The sequence below is a fragment of the Mobula birostris genome, chromosome 28, assembly GCF_030028105.1.
Source record: "Mobula birostris isolate sMobBir1 chromosome 28, sMobBir1.hap1, whole genome shotgun sequence".
Classification (NCBI taxonomy): Eukaryota; Metazoa; Chordata; class Chondrichthyes; order Myliobatiformes; family Myliobatidae; genus Mobula; species Mobula birostris.
Window position 1 is genome coordinate 5,361,503 of NC_092397.1, and position 24,395 is coordinate 5,385,897.

The following is a 24,395-nucleotide window of genomic DNA, read 5'->3' on the forward strand; positions in this document are numbered from 1 at the left end:
CAACCCTGGGAAAAAGAAACTCAACGTCTGTTCCATCTCACAAATCTCTGCCAGCCTCCCCTCAGCCCCTGCCGCTCCAGACAAGACAAGCCCCAAGATCGTCCAATCTCTCCTTACAGCTCACGCCCACTGATCCAGTCAGCACCCTGGGGTACCTCCTCTGCACCCTCTCCTAAGCCTCAAGGCCCTTCCTGTAATGGGGTGACCAGAAAAGAATGCAATACTCCAGATGCAGCCTAATTAGAGGTTTGTAAAGTAGCAACGTAACCTCCCAACTCTTGAACTCAACCCCTTGACTATTTAAGACAAGTGTGCCACATGCAGTTCCTGAAGGTTGTTATTGCTGGCGGGAGCAGGGAGGGGTAGGAGGGGTAGTAGGGGTAGTAGGAATAAGCTTCCACTACTATTAAATGCTCCCAAAGGCGTGCATCTCAAATAGCCTCTGACAACCAAGTCCAGCTCCTGACCTTCATGTGTGGCTTAGCTACTAAGCCTGGTGGAACCGTTTCTACTGACAGGAGAAGGGGCAAAAGTGGGTTACTGGCACCTTAAAACCAGTTAATTCGGGCAGATGGGGCTCGTCAGCTGTGGTTGCCAACTCATCTGGAAGGAGGAAAACTCTGGCTTCAAGCCTCCGCTGCCTCGCAGCTATACAAACTCATGGGGAAGGCTTCGGGAGTGAACTCCAAGGGAAAATCCGGAGCTGAAGTCTCTAAGGCAGTTCTACGTTGAGTTCAACGCTGACTGGTAACCCCTGTGACGCTGCTGGTGCTAAACTGTATTGGTCTCTGCCGTTCCTTTGGATTCAACAGTGAAGAGGGGGAGCCTGCTGAACGGGCAACAGCTTGCGTATCAACTGAACGTAGCCAGCTAGGATGCAGCATCGGTGGTCGACCCCACGACAGAGGGTCTCCGTGCCATACGTCTTCTTTACCACCCTCCCAACTTGTGTAATCCTTTGTATCCAGAAGGAAAATCCCACAAGCCCTCTCCGTGGAAGTTTACAACCGGAGATATGTCTAATATGCTGCTTGAGGACTCTACTTCGTCAGGGGTTTGAGGATGATCGTTATACCACCAAAGACTCGTACAAGTGTCTATACATATACATCCGACTAGTTACGTTGCCATCTGGTCCAGAGGCTCCAAAACACAGGATTGCAAGAGGCTGCAGAGGATTGTAGACCCAGCCACCTCCATCAGGGTTATAAGGCTCCCCACCACCAAGGACATCTTCAAGGGGAAGTTTAGGCAGTGTCGATCACTCGGGACCCACAAAATCCAAGAAGGGCCCTCTTCTCATTACTTCCATCAGGGAGGAAGTATAGGACCCTGAAGTCCAGGCTCAACAATTCAGGAACAGCATCTTCCGCTCCACCATCAAATTTCTAAACAGTCATGAAAACTACCTGGTTCTTCCGGGGTGGTGGGGGGTGGTTTATTGTGCTGTTTTTGTAATTTATAGTAATTCTATAGCTTTTCACTATACTTTGGACAGGTACGTGGATAGGAAAGATCTAAGGGATTCCCAGCCTGCTGTCAACAGACCCCCTCGGTTCATGGCAAGGCTCCTGTGGCATAAAAAAATGGTTGGGAACCCCTGATGTAGAGGGATATAGGCCAAACACGGGCAAATGGGACTGGCTCAGGTGGGCACATTGTTTGTCGCGGACCAGATGGGTTGAAGAGTGTTTCCCAATGCTGTATTAGTCTACAGTTCATACAGGAAAACGAGGTCTTTCATTGATTCTGTTATGGTTACTATTACACAGATTTGCTGAGTATGCCCACAAGAAAATGAATCTCAGGGTTGTATATGGTGACATACCTGTACTTTTGATAATAAATTTATTTTGAACTTAAAGAACCTTTGTAGTTTCTTACTAAATTGATTTGTTTCAAAATCAGTTTCTGAACAAGAGTTTAAAAGAATAGGGAGGGGAGCGATCTCATTGAAACTGACCGAATATTGAAAGGCCTGAAACTGTGAAGGGGAGGGTGGGGAGAAATTATGAACAATTTCCCCCTCTATCATTTTCCATTCTGGTTCTCTTCTCAATTCTTCTCTTCTCCTCACTTGGCCGTCACCTCCCTCTGGTTACCCTCTTCCTTTCCTTTCTCCCCTGGTCCACTCTCCTCTCCAATCAGATTCCTCCTTCTTCAGCCCTCTGCCTCTTCCACCTATCACCTCCCAGCTTCTTACTTTACTTACCCACCCACCTGGTCACACCTATCACCTGCCATCTCATATTCCCTCCCCTCCCCCCACCTTCTAATTCGGACTTCCTCTCCAGTCCCAAAGCAGTGTCCTGACCCGAAACGGCGACTGTTTATTCCTCTCCACAGATGCTGACCGGCCCTCCCGCATTTTGTGTGTTCTCATAGTGAATGTTTGATCCAGGAGCCAGGCACGGGAACTCACCTGTGCGTAGACGGGCGTCGGGATCTCCGAGGCAGCTGCCACAGGGGTCGCCGGGGAGCACTGGGTGGCGAGTGAGACGGCTTCCAACTTCCTTTTCTGCGAGGGAAAAGGCAACATCTCTCACTCAGAGGGTCACACACCCGCGGTTCGCTTCGCGAGCCCCATGCAACCTCCTCTGGATCCCTCCCACCCGCTGCAGGGATGCTGCACGTTACCTCGTAGTCCCTGGCTGCCTTTTCCGGGCAACACTGCCATGAGGGCGCGGGGCACAGGGCAAGGAAGAGAGTAGTGGGGAGGGCGGGGCAGCGAGGGCGAAGGGTGGGACCCTTCACCTCAGGTCCTCCAGGGTCACAGGCTTGGCGAGGGGTGGGGAGGGGGGGCAGCAAGGCGAAGAGTCCTCCAGGGTCACAGGCTTGGCAAGGAGTGGGAAGAAAGTGGTGGCAGTGAGATAGAACTTGTAAGTCATAAGTATGACTCGACTGGGGCAGATTCGAACACAGGATTAATCCTTCCTGTCCAAGCTTAATCAATCAAGACAAATTAAAGATAAAAAGATTTGCTCTTTCGTCACACGTACATCAAAACAGAATTACAAAGGGGTCATTTGCGTCAATGACCAACGCAGTCCAGGGATGCGCTGGGGTTAGCCCGCAAGTGTCGCTATGCTTCCAGCGCCAGCACAGCATGCCCACAAGTTACTGACCCTAACCCGTATGCCTTCGGAATGTGGGAGGAAACTCACCCGGTCATGCAGAGAACTTTACAAGGTCCTCACAGAGAGCGGCAGGAAATGATCCCCGACCGCTGATCGCTGGCGCTGTAAAGTGTTACGTGGTGCCGCTCAATGCGTCGGCTCTAAAGCTGCCTAGGGTGATGGCCCTTGGGAGATAGCGGGAATGGGGAGCTACGGTAGCCGTAGCGGTAAGTGCGACACTATTACAGCTTGGGACGTCGGAGTTCGGCGTTCGATTCCAGCGCTCTCTGTCAGAAAGTCTGTACGTCCTTCCCGTGGGTTCTGTCCGGATGCTCCAGTTTCCTCCCACAGTCCAAAATCGTCTTAGTGGGTGAATTGGAAATTGGAAATTGTCCTGCGATTGGGTTAGGTAAGGGTTAAATAGGCAGGTTGCTGATGGGCAACCACTGGTGAACTACTAGCCCCCACATAAGCACCCATGCCCCGAGCCTTCTGCCTCCCACCCGGAGTGAGTCGGACCGGGTTATGGCAGCGAGGAGACTCCCTTTCCTCATCTCTGCCAATGGTAGGTGGCAGGGGATTGAAATGGAGAGGAGCTGGGAGCCGGGAACCGATTCCGGCCGAATGCTTTCCTAGCCTTACCTGACAACACGGAGCCTGGCACCCCGGTGTGTATGGGGGTTTACGAAACACACTTGTAGAAGATTTACCAGCACAAAGAGACCAAGTAGCACTTCCTATTTATGACACAGCCTTCCGGCCCATGCCACCCAATTACACCCACGTGCTGCGTCTTTGGACTGTGGGAGGCAACCAAAGCACCAGGAGGGAACCCACAGGGCCACGGGAAAAACGTACAAACTCCTTACGGACAGCGGAGGAACTGACCCCTGCTCACTGCTCACTGCTGCTGTGATAGTGTTACACTGACCTGCCACCCGGAAGTTTTGCTATTTTTCTCTGAAAACGCTGTACAAATACAGAATGCATACAAAGAGCAGGAGCAGGGTCTGTACATCCTCCCCACTGAAAGCATGGGTTTTCTCTGGGTGCTTTCGTTTCCTCCCACAGTCCAAAGACACAGCAGTTGGTACAGTACTGTGCACATATCTTAGGCACATATAGATAGCTAGGGTGCCTAGGACTTCTGCACTGTACTATGGTAGTTTTATGTACTGCACTGTACCGATACCGCAAAAAAAAAAATTTCATGACGTATGTGAGTAATGATCAACTCAACTCTGAAACGGGTCTCTATTGTAGACTGAGAGTGGGAAGGGGGCAGGGAAATGGGAATCACGGGTGGGGAGGGGGACGAAGGGGGAAGCATCACAGAGACATTCTGTGATGATCAATAAACCAATTGTTTAGAATCAAATGATCTTGCCTGGTGTCTCAGGGCTGGGTGTGTCTGCACCTGTGCCACCCCCTGCCCCGGCACTCCTCCTCTGCCACCTGTCCCACACCCCTCCCGTGGCGCCCCACCCTTGCCAATCCCAACAACCTCTACTCCCGCCAGATTTACAGACTCACTCTCCCCTCCACGTTGACAAATACAGTACTGTACAAAGGTCTTAGCTACCATGGCTATGTATGCGTGCCTCAGACTTTTGCACAGTACTGTAGGTTAACTGGTCATTGTAAGTTGTTCCGTCATTAGGCAAGGACTGAACCGAGGGGTTGCTGGGACGTTGCGGCTCGAAGGACGGGATGCGGGCTGCACTGTATCTCAATAAATAAATGATAACTGTCTGCCCTCGAGTTGACAACTTTTCAAGTACACATCCAAGCACCGGATCAACGTAACTTCACTCTCTGACTTCGCCACCCTTTCCGGCTGCGAATTCCAGACTCCCCACCGCCTCTCCTCTATTAATTACAGTTTCCACCCCCCGCCCCACACTAAGGGAAATCGGCCCTTCCTCTTCACTCTGTCTGCGACCCTGGTAACTGTCTACACTTCTTTCCGGAGGTAACAACCCCGGCACGCCCAGCCACAATTCTCTTGGCAATGTCCCCATGAAACCGCTCTGCAGGCTCCCTTTGGAAATTCGGCTCCCAATGCGAGTGAGATGATGCCTCCTCAGGGGATCACGGCCACAATGGCTAACACTGGAGGGTAAATGCAGGTAGGGTTTTTCCTGCTGAGGTTGGGTGAGACTCAGAACTAGAGGTCACAGAGAAAGGTGAAATATTACCGGGGGTGGGGGGGGGGCATCTTTTTCATTGAGCGGGTGGAATGAGCAGCTAGTGGAAGTGATGGATACGAATTTGATTGCAACAGTTAAGAGAACTGGTATCCGATCACCAGCGCCCTTGAACAGAGAATCCTACACAAGGTAGTGGATTCAGCCCAGTCCATCACGGGTAAAGCCCTCCCAACCATTGAGAACATCTACATGAAACACTGTTGTAGGAAAGCAGCATCCATCATCAGAGACCCCCACCACCCAGGCTGTGCTCTTTTCTCACTGCTGCCATCAGGTAGAAGGTACAAGAGCCTCAGGACTCACACCACCAGGTTCAAGAACAGTTACCATCGACCTTCAGGCTCTTGAACAAAAGGGGATAACTACACTCACTTGCCCATCCATTGAGATGTTCCCACAACCAGTGATCTCACTTTAAGGACTCTTTATCTCGTTATCGCATATTCTCGTTCTTTATTGCTATTTATCTATATCTGCAATTGCACAATTTGTTGTCTTCTGCACTCTGGTTGATCTTTCATTGATCCTGTTATAGTTACTATTCTGTAGATTTGCTGAGTATGCCCGCAGGAAAATAAATCTCCGAGTTGTATATGATTGAGATTTTATTATTAGAGTACATAAATCTCAGGGTTGTATATATGTACTGTAAAAATAAAATTTACTTTGAAGATTGGATAAATACATGGATTGGAGGAGAATGGAGGGCTATGGTTAAGGTGCAAGTCAATGGGAATAATAATTTGGCATGGACTGGATGGGCCAAAGGGCCTGTTTCTGTGCTGTAGTGCTCTACGTCTGCAGCCATTCAAGGTCAGTGATTCACCTCTAACCTCTCAAGATGAACTGAAGCAATAAACTCCAGCTTTGCCAGTGACCCTCCAAGAGGACCGCAACTTGGGATTTGGAGGCTTGCGTGCCTTGATGACCCGGAGAGCTACGTTGGCTGGAGTCAGGGCTTTCTGCTTTGGCTCTTGGTAAACAGGTCAAAGAGCAAAGGACAGGTCCACTAGTCCTTCAGGTTCAGCGGTTCAGCTCAGGGCTAACGACCCCGATTGGTAAAACAAAATTATTTCTGAAATAGCAATGAGGAATTCTTCTACATCTGAATACAACAGCATTCCTGAGTCTTCACCCAGGACTTGCATGACTGACGATAGTGAAAACCGAGAGGAAGCACGTGCCCTGAACACCGCCAGAGGCGGAGGACCTTCATTGCTGCCCGAAACACCAGCAGCGTAACTGGGAGTAAGTAAGTTGCCAGTGACAGCTAGATCCCCAGGCCTGAATTTCAAAACATTCTGCAGATGATTAAAGCAACTTGGATCAGCAATTTGGTTCGCAAGGATTTCAGCACAGCAGACTGTCCCGAAGGTTAAAAGTACGCGGCAAGTTTAGACCTAAGGCTGGTGACGAGACAGGGGATGAAGAGTCAAAGTCTTCCCAGAGGTTTTCAGGTTTGAAGAACTGTTGGTGCTGAAGTTCACAGTAATGGGATCCTTGCTTGCGGCGGTTTACAATTAATTGTCAATATTAGGGGCATGGTGCTCTCTACAGGCCTGAGGGTGCAGGGTGAACAGCTCTCAAGACGCTCAACGCCTAGCAAGTGAAAGGCAGCATGCTTGTCTGACACCCGTCAATCGTCCTCCCTGACCCACTTCAGTGTGCACCATCTACAAAATAGACTGACGCATACCCAACGGGGGAGGGCGCGACACGGTAGCCTAGAGGTTAGCGCAATGCTGTTACGGCTCGGGGCGTTACAGAGTTCAGAGTTCAATTCCGGCGCTGTCTGTGACGGGTTTGTACGTTCGCGTGGGTTTCCTCCGGGTGCCCCGGTTTCCTCCCACAGTCCAAAGACCTACCGCTTGGCACAGTAGGTTAATCGGTGATTGTAAATTGTCCCGTGTTAAATCGGTGGGCCGCTGGGTGCGGCTCGTTGGGCTGGAAGGGCCTGTTCCGTGCTGTATCTCTAAATGAATAAAACTCGGCAGGTCAGGCAGCATCTACGGAGGGGAATAAACAGTCAACGTTCAGGCCCAAGACCCCTCATCAGGACTGGAAAGGAAGTGGGGGGCAGAAGTCAGAATAGGAAGGTGGAGTGAGGGGCAGGTGACAGGTGATGCCAAGTGAGGGGGAAGGTGGGTGGGATGAAGAAAGCAGCTGGGGGGCGGTAGGTGAAAGAGTTAAGGGCTGACGAAGGAATCTGATAGGAGGGGAGAGTGGATTATGGAAGAAACGGGAGGAAGTGAACCGGGGGAGGTGATGGGCGAGTGAGGAGAAGAGAGTGGGGGTTTTCCACAACATCAGTTTGTACCCATGTACAGGGTGCACTGCAGAATCTCACCAGGACTCCTCAAACGGCACCTTCCCAATCCACCACCTCTATCGGCCAGAAGGATGAGGGACGAGGGTTGCAAAAGCACGGGGAATGCCAGCAATACACCACAATCTGTGTGGGGGGATGATGCCTGGGAACGCCATGAAATTGTAAATAGATACGGGATGGGAGAAGAGGGTGTCAGGTGAACTAGAGTCAGACAGCACTGCCCTTCAGCCCATCTAGTACATGCTGAATTGTTATTCTGCCTAAGACGAGAGAATCTGCAGAAGCTGGAAATCCAAGCGACACACACAAAATGCTGCGGGACCTTAGCAGGCCAAAGAGCATCTACAGAAAAGAGTAAACTGTCTCTGTTTCGGACTGGGACCCTTCATCAGGAGTGATCTTAGAGTAAGTTAAAGGGTCAGCACGACATTGTGGGCAAAGGGCCTGTACTGTGCTGTACATGTTCTACGTTCTAATAATTGCTGGCTTTGCCAGTGACAACTAGATCCTAAAGTATTGAGTTTTAAACCGTTCTGCATGTTTGATTAACGAAAGGAAGTCTGGATAACCAGAGGCTTTTTCCCAGGGCTGAAATGGCTAACACGAGGGGGCAGAGTTTTAAGTTGCTTGGAATCAGGTACAGAGGGGATGTCAGAGGTAAGTTTTCCACACAGTGACTGGTGGGGGGGTGGAATGCACTGCCGGTGACGGTGGTAGAGGCGAATACAATAGGGTCTTTTAAGGGACTCTTAGGTAGGTACATGGAGCTTGGAAAAATAGAGGGCTAAGCAGTAGGGCAGTTTCTAGAGTAGGTTACTGTGGACCAAAGGGCCTGTAATGTGCTGTAGGTTTCCATGTTCTATGCTGTTTGAACCCATGAACAGTACCTCACTACTTTCTGCTCTCTTTTTGCATGACTTATTTAATCATTATATATTTACAGTGTTTTTATGTACTGCACTGTACTGCTGTTGCAAAACAAATTTCACAACATGTCAGTGGCAATAAACCTGATTCTGCATCTGTGATATAACTGCCAGTGTGACTGTGATTTTCATCCTCGAGTTCAAATCCTTCCAGAGGAGTGCCTAAACGTTACACCATAACCAAACTAGTGCCCGTATGGTACCACCATAACCAGAGTCATGCCAGTACCTTCCAGTGAAGTGCCTGTACGATACCACCCTAACCAGATAAGCACCTGTACCTTCCAAAGCAACGCCTGTACGGTATCACCCTAACTGTACTAGTGCCTGTACCTTCCAGAGGAGTGCCTGTACGGTACCACCCTAACCACTTCCAGCCCCTACAGTCCAGCAGTTGATTTTATTTAGATGCACAGCATGGAACAGGCCCTTCAGGCCCAGTGACTCATGCTGCCCAGCAAACCCACCGATTTAATGCCTAATCACAGGACCATTTACAATGACTAATTTCCCTACCAAACGGTACTCCTTTGGACTGTGGGAGGAAACCACAGCACCCAGGGAAACCCCACACAGTCCGTCGGGAGGACAAACAAACTCCTTACAACTGAACTCCGAAACACCTCGACCTCACGCTGCCCTGGCACCCGCCCATGTCCTCAGCTGCTCGGCCTACAAGCCCCGGAATTCCCTCCACCTCGCTCCCTTTCCTCTCCGACGTCTCTAGCTGGTCTAACGGACTGCCAGTCAGCTGCACGAGGACTCTCTCAGCTGGCGACTGAACGAGCTTCCCGGGTTGGGCTCCTGGGACTTTCTACCATGTCCAGTCTAGACTGCTGTTTGGAAGGGACATCTCGACTCTGCCTCCGTTGTGTGGACTGACTGTCACAAACATAGATATCTTGAGGCTGAAGAGTCCCAGGGCCCCACAGTTACTCCAGGTTAACGGAGACTGAGCATCTTGACGTGTGCTTTCTACCATCGGCCTCTCCCCGCCGAGCCCAGCACTGATCTCTCCCACAGCTGCTGGGGCATGGATTCCTGGACGGCTAGTCCTTGTGTGCCTCCAGGGCTACACAGTGAACACGGGCAAGCCATCTGTGAGACCACAAGACATAGGAGCCAAGTGAGGCTATTCGGCCCACTGAGCCTGCTCCACTATTCCATCACGGCTGATTTATTTTTCCCCTCAACCCCACTCTCCTGCCTTCTCCCCGTCACCTTTGACAACCTTACTAATCAACAACCTAGCAACCTCGGCATTAAATATACCTGTGACTTGGCCTCCACAGCCATCTGTGGCGATGAATTCCACAGATTCGTCACCCTTCGGCTGAAGAAATCTCTGCTCTGAAGGGACAGTCTTGTTTTCTGAAGTTGTGCCCTCTCGTGCTAAGACTCTCGCACTATTGGAAACATCCTCTCCACATCTACTTTATTCAGGCTGTTCAATATTCAATAGATTTCAGTGAGATACCCCCTCATCCAGGCTCACAGCCATCCATCGCTCAAGCATTAACCCTTTCATTTCCCAGATTCATTCTCGTGAACTTCCTCTGGGCCCTCTGCAATGCCAGCACATCCTTACATAGATAAGGGGCCCAAGATTACTCGCAATACTCCAATACCTTAAAAGGCCTGAGCATCACATCCAGCTGGCTGCCGTACGTGATTCCGCCCGGATCGGACTGCGTCGCAGTGATCATTGGCTAGAATCAATCGGCAGGGCCGAGGGAGGGGAAAATACAGCCCGTGAACCCTCAACCGATCCCACTCCCTGGGACACCTTGAAACTTTGCCCCAGCGAGAACCATCACGGCAAGCTCCCACAAACAGAAGTAAATAACCACATGATCTGCTTTGTGACATCCTGGGGAAGGGATAAACATTGGTCTGGGGGCACCTGGAGAGCTCCCGTTCAACAGCCCTTATGGGATCTTGGACAGGACAGGAGACCATGGCTTTAGGTCCCACCTATGAGAAGATGCTTCAGTACAGGACTCAGCCGGACTTCTACCCCGAGCAGCCCTCTCTCACTGCTGCCTCTCTCTCTGCCGTTCCTCCCTATACAGTCCCTCGACAGACAGTCCCTCCCTCATTCCCCCCCTACCCCGACAACACATGGAGTGACTTCCTCTTAGTGCAACACCGGAAATAAGGTTCCCTTAAACCTCCTGGAGGCTGATTCCAATTCTCAGACCTCTCGTACTCAGGGGCGAAGGTCTTAGAACACTACAGCACAGGAACAGACCCTTCAGCCCATCAAAACCATGCCCAGCTGTTATTCTGCCTCATCCCATTTACCCACACCAGGACCATAGCCCTCTGTACCCCTCCCATCCATGTACCCATCCAAACTTCTCTTAAACTTTGAAATCGAACGCACATTCACCACTTCCGCCAGCAGCTCGTTCCACAGTCTCACCACCCTCTGAATGAAGAAGTTTCCCCTCAGGTTCCCCTTAAATATTTCATCTTTTGCCCTTAACCTGATGTCTCACCCAACCTCAGTGGGAAAGGTCTGCTTGCATTTATCCATTGTAATTTTGTATACGTCTATTGAAGCTCTTCACAATCTTCAACATCCCAAGGAATAAAATCCCAACCTATTTAATCTTTTCTTATAACTTTAGACCTGGCAACATTATTGTAAATTTTCTCTGCACTCTTTCAACCTTGTTTACATCTTCCCTGTAGGTAGGTGACTAATACTGCACACAATACTCCAGATTAGGCCTCACAAACATCTTATACAACTTCAGCATAACATGCCATCTCCTGTACTCATTCCAACTCTGATTTATGAAGGCAAATCTGCCAAGAGCCTTATCTACCCACGATGCTACTTTCAAGTAATTATGGTTCTGTACTCCCAGATCCCTCTGTTCTACCACGCTCCTCAGTTCCCTACAGTTCACAAGTCCTAACCTGGTTTGTTCTCCCAAAGTGCAACCCCTCCCCCCCTGCCAATTGGGTCTATGAGCGGACTGGCCCTCCCATTGCACTGGCTGCTTAAAGCCATACTCGCTGCTTCACTGGCCTCCTGCCACCAGATGGCGCAAACCCGCTGACCGGGTTCCATACGACTGGCGACAAGACACTGCAGACAGCAGGGGTTACGTGTGAAAGTTTGGTCATTTCTTTTCTGCCGCACAAACATTCCATCAAGCGACACGTCAACGGACGGCTAAGCAGGTGGGGCGGGCACGGGACGGGGTTTCTATGGAGGAAGCGTTTCTCGTTTTTGTAGCACTTTTCCGAAACTCAGGACATCCCAAAGAATTTGACAGCCAATGAAATATGGTCAACTGTGCAAGGGCACAAACGCAATGGCTCATCCCTGACAAATCCCGAGCAGCGACTATTTCTTTTGCAGAGCGTTCTGAGCACAGCTGGTGGGGGAGAAGGCACTGAGAAGCAGCAGCAATATTAGCAGTGTAGCACGCCACAACACCCCCCCCACCCCCAAAACCCCACCCAACGTGGGTGCTGGGACGTTGCGTCAGGAGCAGAGCTTCCCGAGTCGGGTGTGTGGCCCAGGACGCCTGGGACAGCAAAGCACAGAAGATTAGGGGGCGCAGACGCCATGGGTAGAGAGCCAGCCCCCCATACTGGGATGGACGCTGCACCTCACCTCACCCCCACACTCTTCTCGTGTACACCTCAGTGACCATAAATGTGCACAGGTCAAGGACACATGTCCTCGTTACGATCTTTCATCGGGGAGATACGCAATGTAAAAAGGTGGGGGGTGGAGGAGGTAGAGCAAGAGCTAGAGGGTGATAGAGGATCCGGCTGCAAGGGTGAGGGGACATGAGGAGAGGGGGATGAGAGAAATAAAAATGGTGTACGGAGCTGGGAGGTGATGGGTGGATCCAGGTGAGGGGGTTGGGGGTGGATAGAAGGCACGGTGTACAGAGCTGGAGGTGATGGGTGGACCCAGGTGAGGGGGATGGGGGAATAGAGGGCGTGGTGTACAGAGCTGGAGGTGATGGGTGGACCCAGGTGAGGGGGATGGGGGAATAGAGGGTGTGGTGTACGGAGCTGGAGGTGATGGGTGGATCCAGGTGAGGGCGATGGGGGAATAGAGGGCGTGGTGTACGGAGCTGGGAGGTGATGGGTGGATGCAGGTGAGGGCGATGGGGGAATAGAGGGCGTGGTGTACGGAGCTGGAAGGTGATGGGTGGACCCAGGTGAGGGGGATGGGGGCGGATAGAGGGCACGATGTACGGAGCTGGGAGGTGATGGGTGGATTCAGGTGAGGGGGATGTGGGAATAGAGGGCGTGATGTACGGAGCTGGGAGGTGATGGGTGGATCCAGGTGAGGGGGATGGGGGAATAGAGGGCGTGGTTTATGAAGCTGGGAGGTGATGGGTGGATCCAGGTGAGGGGGATGGGGGAATAGAGGGCGTGGTGTACAGAGCTGGAGGTGATGGGTGGACCCAGGTGAGGGGGATGGGGGAATAGAGGGTGTGGTGTACGGAGCTGGGAGGTGATGGGTGGATGCAGGTGAGGGCGATGGGGGAATAGAGGGCGTGGTGTACGGAGCTGGAAGGTGATGGGTGGATCCAGGTGTAGGAGGTGGGGAGAGAGAGGGAGCAGTAAGAAATGGACTGATGGGAGCCATTGTGATGAAGGAAAACTAAAGGGACAGATGGGCGTGGTTACTGGAAATTAGAAAACAAAATCTATAAATGCAAGAAAGTCTGCAAGTGCTGGAAATCTTGAGCAACACACACAAAATGCGGGAGGAACGCAGCAGGTCAGGCAGCATCTATGGAGGGGGATAAATAATCAACGTTTCAAGTCGATCACTGAAAAACTGATGTTGGTGCCATGGGATTGGAGACAAAGCAGAATTATGAGGAGCTTTGGCACTTCCAGCCATCGTCTCTCAACTTCTTACACCACTCCCCCTCCCTCACCTGGATCCACCCATCACCTCCAGCTCCGTACACCACGCCCTCTATTCCCCCATCCCCCTCACCTGGATCCACCCATCACCTCCCAACTCCATACACCATTCCCACTCCCCCCATCTCCCTCACCTGGATCCACCCATCACTTCCAGCTCCGTACACCATTCCCACTCCCCCCATCTCCCTCACCTGGGTCCACCCATCACCTCCCAACTCTGTACACCATTCCCATTCCCCCCATCTCCCTCACCTGGATCCACCCATCACTTCCAGCTCCGTACACCACGCCCTCTATTCCCCCATCCCCCTCACCTGGGTCCACCCATCACCTCCCAACTCCATACACCATTCCCACTCCCCCCATCTCCCTCACCTGGATCCACCCATCACCTCCCAACTCTGTACACCATTCCCATTCCCCCTCCGTCACCTGGATCCACCCATCACCTCCCAACTCTGTACACCATTCCCATTCCCCCTCCGTCACCTGGATCCACCCATCACTTCCCAACTCTGTACAGCATTCCCACTCCCCCTCTCACTCACCCGGATCCACCCATCACCTCCCAACTCTGTACACCATTCCCACTTCCCCCTCTCCCTCACCTGGATCCACCCATCACCTCCCAACTCCGTACACCATTCCCACTCCCCCCTCCCTCACCTGGATCCACCCATCACCTCTCAACTCTGTACACCATTCCCACTCCCCGTCCCTCACCCGGATCCACCCATCACCTCCCAACTCTGTACACCATTCCCACTCCCCCTCCCTCACCCGGATCCACCCATCATCTCCCAACTCCATCACCATTCCCACTCCCCCCTCCCTCACCTGGATCCACCCATCAACCACTTACATCATTCCCACTCTCCCCCGCCACATGAATTCACCCATCATGTCCCAACACCAAACATCATTTCTGCTCCTCCCCCCCCTCATCTGGATCCACCATTCCTTGCCAGCTCTTGCTCCCACCCTTTATATTCAGGGCCTCAGCCTAAAGCATCAACTGTCCATTTCCCTCCATAGGGAAGGGTAAGAGGAGGAGTGGATCGCATTGACACCTGCTGAATACTGGAAGGCCGAAACAGAGTGGATGTGGAGAGGATGTTACCAGGACCAGAAGGCACAACCTCAGAATACAAGGACACAGTTTTAGAACAGAGATGAGGAGGAATTTCTTTCGCCGGAGGAATTCATTGCCAAAGATGGCTGTGGAGGCTGAATTATTAGGTGTGTTTAAAGCAGAGACTGAGAGGCATTTGATCAATAAGGGGCGTCAAAGGTTACAGGGAGAAGGCATTGAGAGGGAGAGTATATCAGACATGGTGGAATGTGGCGCAGATACGACGGGACGAATTCTGCTCCTTTTTCTCAAGGTCCTATTGTGCTCAGCCTGACCCACTGAGTCCCTCCACCTCCTCTGAGTGTTTCAGCATCTGCAGACCCCCTGAATTCAGCTCCCCACACACCCTTCTGAAACCACGCAGTCCTTGTTTGGGAAGGAGGCACCTAATGGGACACAAGCATAACCTGTGCAGCTCATTCCTCCCAGCACACCAGCAATCCACCCCGGCAACATGAGCAAGGGTCTCATTCCAGAGGTGACAACTGAGAATCCTGAAATCTGACGAAACCACGAGAAACATAATGTTGTTGAAAGCGGAGAGGGACAGAGACGGAGGGGGAGGGGGAACAGAGAGAGGGGGAGACGGACAGAGAGAGAGAGGGGAGAGGGGGGCGGAGAGAGAGGGGGAGCGGGTACAGAGAGGGAAGGGGGTACGGACAGGGGGGCGGAGAGAGGGGGAGCGGGTACAGGGAGGGAGGGAAAGAGAGAAAGAGAGAGAGGGTACAAAGAGGGGGGGACAAAGAGGGAGGGGGGACAGAGAGGGAGGGGGGACAGGGAGAAGGGGGAAGAGAGAGGGGGGTACAGAGAGAGGGGGGACAGAGAGAGAGGGGACAGAGAGAGAGGGGGGACAGAGAGAGAGGGGGGGACAGAGAGAGGGGGGACAGAGGGGGGGGACAGAGAGAGAGGGGGGACAGAGAGAGGGGGGGACAGATAATGAGACAGAGTGGGAGAGATTTATACGGAGAGGCACACAAAGAGTGACAGGCAGAGAGAGAGTGAGAGAGACAGTAGAGACAGGGACAGAAAGACAGAGAGGGACAGAGACATAGACACACAGAGGCAGAGAGACAAAAAGAAAGACAGAGAGAGAGAGAAACAGACACACAAACAGAGAGACAGAGACACAGAGTCAAACAGAGACAGAAAGACAGATTGACAGAGGGAAAGAGAGACAGAGACATGCAGAGACAGACAGAAACAAAGAGGGACAGAGTGATAGACAAAAAGAGACAGATAAATACAGAGAGAGGGCGAGTAAGAGACAGAGACAGAGAAAGAGAATAATCTTTCAGTTTAGAGACACCCTCCCCCATCACCTGGGTCTTCAAGCTGGAATGTTAACTGTTTTATTCTCTCTCCCTCCACCGATGCTGCCTAACCTGCCGAGCCTACGCAAGGTTTCAATTTCCACTTCGTGCTTTCCAATGCAGGCAGTACTTTTGTTCCGGTACAGACTCAGAGCCGGGGAAAGCTTGGCAGAAGGGCCGGAGGTGTCGAGCTTCCCGGTTCTCCGTGATTCAAGGTCGCCCTTAGCACTAGGGTGTCAGGGAGTGGGCAAATCACCATGAGGACCACATTGATTATACTGACATCAGCAAAATAAAACGTAGAGCCTTGTGGGTATTTAATGAAGAAACATGCTGTACCGGTGTTGGAATGGATTTCCCAATCCCTGCTGTCGAAGGGTGTAACGAGAGATCGGGTGTCTTCTTCTGAGGAGGAATAGAGACCAGATTACTTGCGTTTACGGTCCACTAACACACACGCGTGGCTGCCTAATTGGGTTTAAAGAGATGCCGGGGGATTTAAGGTGCAACCTTCCTTCACTGCCTTCCCCGCTCTCTCGCTCTCACACAGGGTAACAAAAACCATGAGTAAGGTTGGGAAAAATCAAATCGCTTTGACTAACAGGCAGTTGACTCTTTATCTTCGGGTTTTTGGAGGGTGTAGTGGAATGTAATGGTGCAGGAGTCACATCAAGTCAACTTTATGTACGTAAGTGTTGGGTAAATTCCATCTTTAAGACTCTCTGTTCTAGGTCTCTGTGATTGTGGGCACTTGAGGGGATTTGGAATAGGGTTCATTGGCTGTTTTAGATGCTCTGGGATGTCCTGAGGTTACAAAAGGCGCTGGTTAAACGCAAGAGCTTTCATCTTCTTCCCTTCTCGCTCTCTCTGCCTTCCCTGCATCCGCTCGCCACAACCCCCTTCCACGAGGTTCCCCTCTTTGCTACCCAGCTAGTGGGGAGGGGTCGCGGGCGAGGGGTACGGGGGGGGGGGGGGCAAGTGAACAAGGAGCCATTACCAGTTCCCGCTCGGGAGAGTTTGGTCTGGAACCCGGGAGCCCATTCTTGGTCGGAGTCTTGGCTTCCTTCTTCGGGAACTGGATTTTCTTCAGATCCAGGCGTTCAGGGGTCACCCACTCATCCAGGCGCTTGTTGACTGCAAGGCAGGAAGAGGAATGAGACCAGAGAACTCACATGGGCAAAGGACACACGCCTGCCCACTCACTCACCACCTCCACCCCTACCTCCAAGGACAGGAGGCTGTTCCGAGTCCTGTTTCGGAGAATGGACAACGCCCAACCCCTGCTCCGGGCTCATTTCGTTAAAGGCAGCCACTGAATTGAGACCCACACACAGGCAGTCTGAGTTCTGACATAAATGTCCAGGACCAAGACCAGCACTGGTTGGTGACCTCAAGGTACTCAAGTGACCAGGAGGTGGTCAGACAAGGGTCAGTCCCACGTAATTTAATCAGTTCTTTATGATACCACAAAGAGATTAAAAAAAACACAGCAGAGAGACCAAACAAATAGTCCAGGAGGAGTACTTACAGTCAATGTAATGGACATAGAACACCTTCCTCCCATTGATGTCCTTTACACTGAGAATCTCTGCCAGTGCTGCATGGAAAAGGAGGAAGTAACACGTCAGTTGTTTTGTACACAGTGGGTTCCAGTTAATTGGGCCGTCGGTTAATCCAGACAGCCTGCTATTTGGGACAACTCTTCAGAACAAAACAAATCTAGAAAACAGCGAGGATTCCCATTTGGAACGCTTAACTGGGACAGGAGGCAGATGCCGAGCAGTTCCTAACTAGCATCAGTTGTGTACAGTTGCATGGCCATTAGGCACTACATCGTGCTGAGAACAGAGTTTTTAACTAGTGCCATGTGCGTGTGTCTGTGTTCAGAAAGCAGCAATTCTTCTCACTGTTAGTTGGCGAGGAATAAGCAGTAAGACAATTCAGAACTGTTTTGGTCACCGTGGTTTCAAGCATTCAGGCTGGGAGTGAAGATTAAACAATTTGACTACTTCAACAAGTTAGGATCTATGAAGAACTTGAAGGTATCAACAATCACCTTGAATGTTACAATGAAAATGAAGATTTGGAGAATGCTACTGTCAATAGCATTGTATAAAGACAGTCCATTATCTGCACTAGGAGTCTGAGCTGATTTTGTTCACTTACAGTCAACCAAAAGAACAGGGCAGCGTACACTGGATAGATTCCTCCGTCAATGACTATTAGGAGCCAATACACAGTTTTATAGTACTGTAGTAGTATCAGTAGTGTTCTAATTTGGTGTGTATTTCATTTAAATACATAATTTGTTACTTCGTTTATACCTTTAAACTATTTCCGTGGAACTTTGGTTAATTGGGACAACCGCTTAATTGGGCCAAACCGTACTGGTCCCGAAGTGTCCCAATTAACCAGAAACTACTGTATTTAGACAGCAATTCTTCTGGCCCAATGCGCACGAGCCACCCAATTATACCCACGTGACTAATTAACCAACAAACCTGAGGGTATTTAGAATGTGGGAGGAAACCAGAGCACCTGGAGGAAACCCAGGTGGTCATGGGGAGAACGTACAGACTCCTTACAGACATCGACGGAATTGAACCTGGGTTGTAATAGCATTACGCAAACCACTACCCTACCAGTCCGAGCCCCCCGCCAGCCTCAAAGACAGACACTGCAAATGGACGTAAATGCTCACGACAAGAAGTTACGGGGGAAGAACAGCTTCCAGCCTCTGCCAGATTTCATGAACTCTACGGATGTGCTAGTTGCATCACCGTCTGGCATGGCGGGGGCCAGTGTGCAGGACCGGAAAAAGCTTCACTAGCCCCCCCAGCATCAAGAACATCCTCAAAAGGTGATGCTCGAGAAGGCAGCATCCATCATTAAGGTCCCCCATCATCCGGGACATGCCCTCTTCTCATTGTTACCATCAAGCGGGAGGTTCAGGAGCCTGAAGACCTGCACTCAAACTTGCAGCAACAGTTCCTTCCCCTCGGCCATCAGATTTCCGAATGGACAATGAAACCATCAACACTACCTCACTATCTTTTGGCTCACTTTTTGCATAAATTATTTAATTCAATCTTGTTATAATTCATAGTTTATTTTACTATGATGAATTGCATTGTGCTGCTGCTGAAAAATAACGAATTTCACGACACACGCCAGTGATATTAAACCCGATTCTGATAAATGGAGCATCTGAATCCAACTAGAATAGCGTGTTCAACTCAGAAACAAGATGTCATAGGTCGCAGACCCACCCCAGACCTACTGCCAATCCCTCTGTCGATACTGAGGAGGGGCTGCACTGTATGAGACATGAACCCCCAAAATGCATCTCCCCTCTAAGCTGGAGCTCCAGCATTTTATATTGGAACTACTTCGAGCAGTTTTGAGCTCCGTTTCTGAGAAAGGGTGTGCTGACACCTGAGCAAGTCTTAGCCACATGGGGCAGAGAGCGAGCTTGTAAATCTGGCGGGAGCAAAGGACATTGGCAATAGCGAGGGTGGAGCGCCGCGGGTGGGGTGGGGGGCAGGTGGCAGAGAAGGGGTGCTGGGATGGAGGAGGGGTGGAGCAGGTGCAGACCCCCCCAGCCCTAAGGCACTGGGCAAGGTCATTTGATTCCAAACAATTAGTTTATTGATCATTACAGAATGTCTCTCGGGTGCTTCCTGCCACCTCCCCTTTCCCCAACCATGATTCCCCCGCTCCTGGCCCCCTTCCCACTCTCAGTCCACAATAGAGACCCGTATCAGAATCAGGTTTATCATCACTCACAGATGTCATTTTTTTCCAAGGCAGCAGTACATAAAACTACTGCAGTACTGTGCAAAAGTCTAGCTATACGTGCTTAAGACTTTTGCACAGAACTCTATGGCAACTCTGGTCCTATACCGCTAGAGTTTAGAAGAATGAGGGGATCTCATTGAATATTGAAAGGCCTAAATAGAGTGGATGAGCAGAGGAAGTTTGCTATTGTAGGAGAGTCAAGGACTAGGGGGCACTGCCTCAGGATACAGGGACGTCCCTTTGGAACTGATATGAAGAGGAATTTTTTTCTGCCAGAGGGTGGTGAATCCATGGAATTCATTGCTGCCGACAGCTGTGGAGGCCAAATCGTCGGGGATATTTAAAGTGGAGGATGGATAGGCTCTCGATTAGTAAGGCTATCAAAGGTTATGGGGAGAAGGGGGTTGAGAGGCTTAACAAATCAGTCACGATATAATGGTGGAGCAGACTCGACGAACCGAATGGTCAAATTCTGTTCGTCTTATGGACTCCAGCAGCAGCACCTCTGGTGGTGGGGAGGTGGTTATTGCACCCTGACAGACAGCTACAGCACCCCTACTGGCAGGGAGGAGGATGCAAGACCCTGGCAAACCACTTGGTGGCAAGAGGGAGAACATTACATCCAATTTGTGGGTGGAGGAATCCATACCTTGACTGACAGCATGGCCACACCCCCTGGCAACTGGAGGCGGGCTCTATATGTTGATTGACAGAGTGGTGTTTATGACAGGGGCATGAGATCCAGTACCAAGTCCTAGGAGGAGAGAAGGCAGCTCCGCAACCCCTTGTAATGAGCAATTTTGTGTGTGATGCCCTGGATTTCCAGGATCAGCCCAATCTCTCATGTTGAATGTCGAAATTGCCCTGACTGAGATCAATAGCACCCCTAGTGGCCAGGATGTGAATGGCAGCACAGAGGGAGGCAGGGAAGGACGTGAACCATCAGATGGTTTCTACACAGAGAGAAAAAGTTACTTGACAAGACTAACAAACTTGTAGCGTAGCTCAAACTGTATGTCTGTTTTATTTCAGCGAATTCCCTGCCTCGGGCAGAGAGGTTTATAAAATTACGAGGGGATAGATTAGGTGGACGGTGACGGTCTTTCTCCCCCAAGGTAGGGGCACCTAAAACTAGAAGGCAGTACAAACAGCCAAGAGATTTTGCTTTATTTTGCTTTATGTGCTGCGAGTGTTACAGGCTTTGTGGGTGCATCATGATCCAGGGAAATCTCCTATTCCATCCAGGCTGATTTATTATCCCTGTCAACAGCATTCTCCGGCCTTCTCCCCGTAACCTATGACGGCCTGACTAATCAAGAACCAATCAACTTCCACCTTAAATATACCCAGTGACTTGCCCACCACAGCTGCCTATGGCAGCGAATTCCACAGATTCACCACCCTCTGGCTAAAGAAATTCCTCCTCATCTCTGTTCTAAATGGAGGTTCCTCTATTCTGAACCAGTGCCCTCTCATCCTAGACTCCCCACACTATAGAAAACATCCTCTCCGCATATCCACTCTATCTCTGCCTTTCAACATTCGACAGGTTTCAATGAGATCCTCCCCCCCCATTCTTCTAAATTCCAACAAGTACATGCCCAGAGCTATCAATTACTCCTCATACGACACTCCTTTCAATCCCGGAATCGTTCTCGAGAACCTCATCTGAGCCCTCTCCAATGTCAGCAAATCCCTTCTTAAATAACGGGCCCGAAACTGTTCGCAATGCTCCAACTGAGGCCTGACCGGTGCCTTATAAAGCCTCAGCATTACATCCTGTACAGTCAGATGACAAAAAAAATGAACATGAGCTTGAAGTGAAGTTTAAGGTGAGAGAGGAAAGATTTAAGAGGAACCTGAGAGGCAGGTTCTGAGAGGGTGGTGGGTGTACAAACTGAGCTGCCAGAGGAAGTGGTGCAGGTGGGTACAATTACACAATGGTGCATGAATGGTTGAGAGGGATGGATCCATAATGTACCAGGCTGAGTCCACAAAGCTCGTCAGCTCCTTAAGTTCCCGTGCATTCAAACTGCCATACCAGAACACGAAGACACCTCACGAGGGCGCGTAACATCTCGAGGGGGCCCAGGGTAGGGGAGACAAGAACCAGAGGGCACAGGCTTAAGGTGAGAGGAGTGAGTTTTCAAAGTTCAAAGTAAATTTTATTATCTAAGTACATATCTGTCACCATGTACAAGCCTGAAATTCATTTTCCTGTGGGCATACTCAGCAAATCTATGAAACAGCAACTATAACTGAGGTCATTTCACATTTGCCGGATGATGCTGAGGATGTTCTACGAGTCTGTGGTGGCCAGTGCTATCATGTTTGCTGTTGTGTGCTGGGGCAGCAGGCCGAGGGTGGCAGACACCAACAGAATCAACAAACTCACTCGTAAGGCCAGTGATGTTGTGGGGACGGAACTGGACTCTCTGACGGTGGTGTCTGGAAAGAGGATGCTGTCCAGGTTGCATGCCATCTTGGACAATGTCTCCCATCCACTACATAATGTACTGGGTGGCACAGGAGTACATTCAGCCACCGAGATGCAATACAGAGCATCATAGGAAGTCATCCTGCCTGTGGCCGTCAAACTTTACAACTCCTCCCTTGGAGGGTCAGACACCCTGAGCCAATAGGCTGGTCCTGGACTTATTTCCATCTGGCATAATTTACATATTATTATTTAATTATTTATGGTTTTATATTGCTATATTTATACTCTATTCTTGGTTGGTGCAACTGTAACAAAACCCAGTTTCCCTCAGGATCAATAAAGTATGTCTATGTCTGACAGGATCAATGAAAGATCAGGCAAAGTGCAGACAGGATCCTGAGGGGAACCTTTTCACACAGATTATCCAAATATGGAACGAGCATATTGGGGCAGGTACATTAACAGCATTTAAAAGGCACTTGGGCAGGTATGTGGATAAGAAAGGACCAGAGGATTATGGACAAAACGTAGGCAATTGGAACTAGAATAGGATGAAAATCCTGGCTAGTCGGGCCGAACGGCCTGTCCCTAGAGATACGGTGCAGCAGCGCCCCCAGCGGCGGGGAGGTCGCGACTTGAAACCCCGGAGGCAGCGCCTCCAGCGGCGGGGAGGTCGCGACTTCCTCCCGCGCTGCAGCGCCCCTAGCGGCGGGGAGGGGTTTACCCCATCGCTCCCCACACATTCACCGCCCGCCATGTTGGATGCTTACGCCACTCGTCCTCGTTCTCCTGGTTCCTCCTGAGGACGGGCAGCCGGCAGCCCTCGATCACCTCCATCATCCGAGACGGGGAGAGGACAAGAAGCCGGAGGGTAACCGGGCCGCGGCGGCGGCCTTCAGGCGACGGCCTCTTCTTTCCCTCCTTCTCCCTCCGTGCGCGGAGCGGGCGACGGCGGCGCCTCCTCCTTCACCGATTCGTCGCCTCCGCCATCTTGCTTCCACCTTCAAGGCCCCGGCGGCCGGGCGAGGTGGCGGCATTCCGCCTGATTCCCCCGCACGACGGCAAAAAAACAAATTAAACAAATCTACCTGAACCCCACATTAACAACACAATCAAAATACATTTACACCCAGTAACGCCAATATTTCTTGTTTAATCTAATTTTACTGGCGGAAAACACAGGGGTGGCTCATATAGTAGTCCTGCCCACTGCCTGTTATTTATTTTCCCCCCTCTTCCCCAAGAAAAATCACAAATTTTCCCTCAGTTTGTTGGCTGCTGTTGCAGATTTAAAGTCCTCACGTTTCCTTCAGGCAAGGCAGCCTGCTGGAGCTGTACTGGTGGTTTGCTCCTTAACTTTAGGCTACTGTGGCAGGCTCCTGGCCCTCAACAAGTTGCCAAGTGAAGAGGCAATGTGGGCATTGGCATCACCTCTCTTGGCCTGCTGAGTTCATGTTGAAGCTTCTTGCAGCCAGCACACATTGATTGTCTACAGCAGACTGAACCCGAAGTTCAAAGTTCCATCACTGGCGAGTCCTGGGATAGCCAGAGGTCTAATATTTTATTTACTTAGAGATGTAGCCCAGCAACCCATCTATTTAACCCCAGATTAATCACAGGACAATTTACACTGACCGATGAACCTACTAAGTTCAAAGGTCAAAGTACATTTATTATCAAAGTCTGTATGCAGTATATAACCAAGAGAAAAACTGCAGGTGCTGGAAGCCCAAGCAAAACCCAAGTCTTGCCGAAGGGTCTCAGCCCAAAACGTCGACTGTACTTTTTGCATAGATGCTGCCTGGCCTGCTGTGTTCCTCCAGCATTTTGTGTGTGACAGAGTGTACAGCCCTGAGATTTGCCTTCTCCACAGACAGCCGCAAAGCAAAGAAAACTGCGGAGCCCAAAGATAAATATGCCAACACCCTCAGGCGCAAAAAAAAACAAATTATGGAAGCGACAATCAGAACAACCCCCCCCGTGCAAAAACCAAATCATGTAAACAGCAGCGAAAACATCACCCCCCCCACACACACAAAAAAAAATGTGCAGACAGCAACAAGAATATCAACACCCCACCAAGTGCAAAAACACAAATCACGGAAATAGCAGCCAGAAAGAACATAAGAGATAGGGGCAGGAGTCGGCCATCGGGCCCATTGAGCCTGCTCCGCCATTCAATAAGGTCATGGCAAAGAATGCAAGCAGGCTTTTTCC

The 24,395-nt window shown here is 50.7% G+C and overlaps 1 protein-coding gene across 5 annotated transcripts in view; it reads right to left on the minus strand.

Moving 5' to 3' along the window:
• The window catches only part of kat5a (K(lysine) acetyltransferase 5a), a 52,089-nt gene extending 28,902 nt beyond the window's left edge, over positions 1–23,187 (minus strand). For 2 of the 5 annotated variants that reach the window (XM_072246052.1, XM_072246051.1), the window contains exons 1-5: positions 22,949–23,187; positions 17,469–17,537; positions 16,938–17,074; positions 16,280–16,345; positions 2,423–2,518 (exon numbers count right to left, since the gene is read on the minus strand). In XM_072246052.1, the coding sequence (XP_072102153.1) occupies positions 2,423–2,518; positions 16,280–16,345; positions 16,938–17,074; positions 17,469–17,537; positions 22,949–23,018 (438 nt within the window). In that variant the 5' untranslated portion in view covers positions 23,019–23,187. The remainder of the gene's footprint in view (positions 1–2,422; positions 2,519–16,279; positions 16,346–16,937; positions 17,075–17,468; positions 17,538–22,948) is intronic. The other 3 variants (XM_072246055.1, XM_072246054.1, XM_072246053.1) reach the window with 2 other exon arrangements.
• Between the last annotated feature and the right edge of the window lie 1,208 nt (positions 23,188–24,395).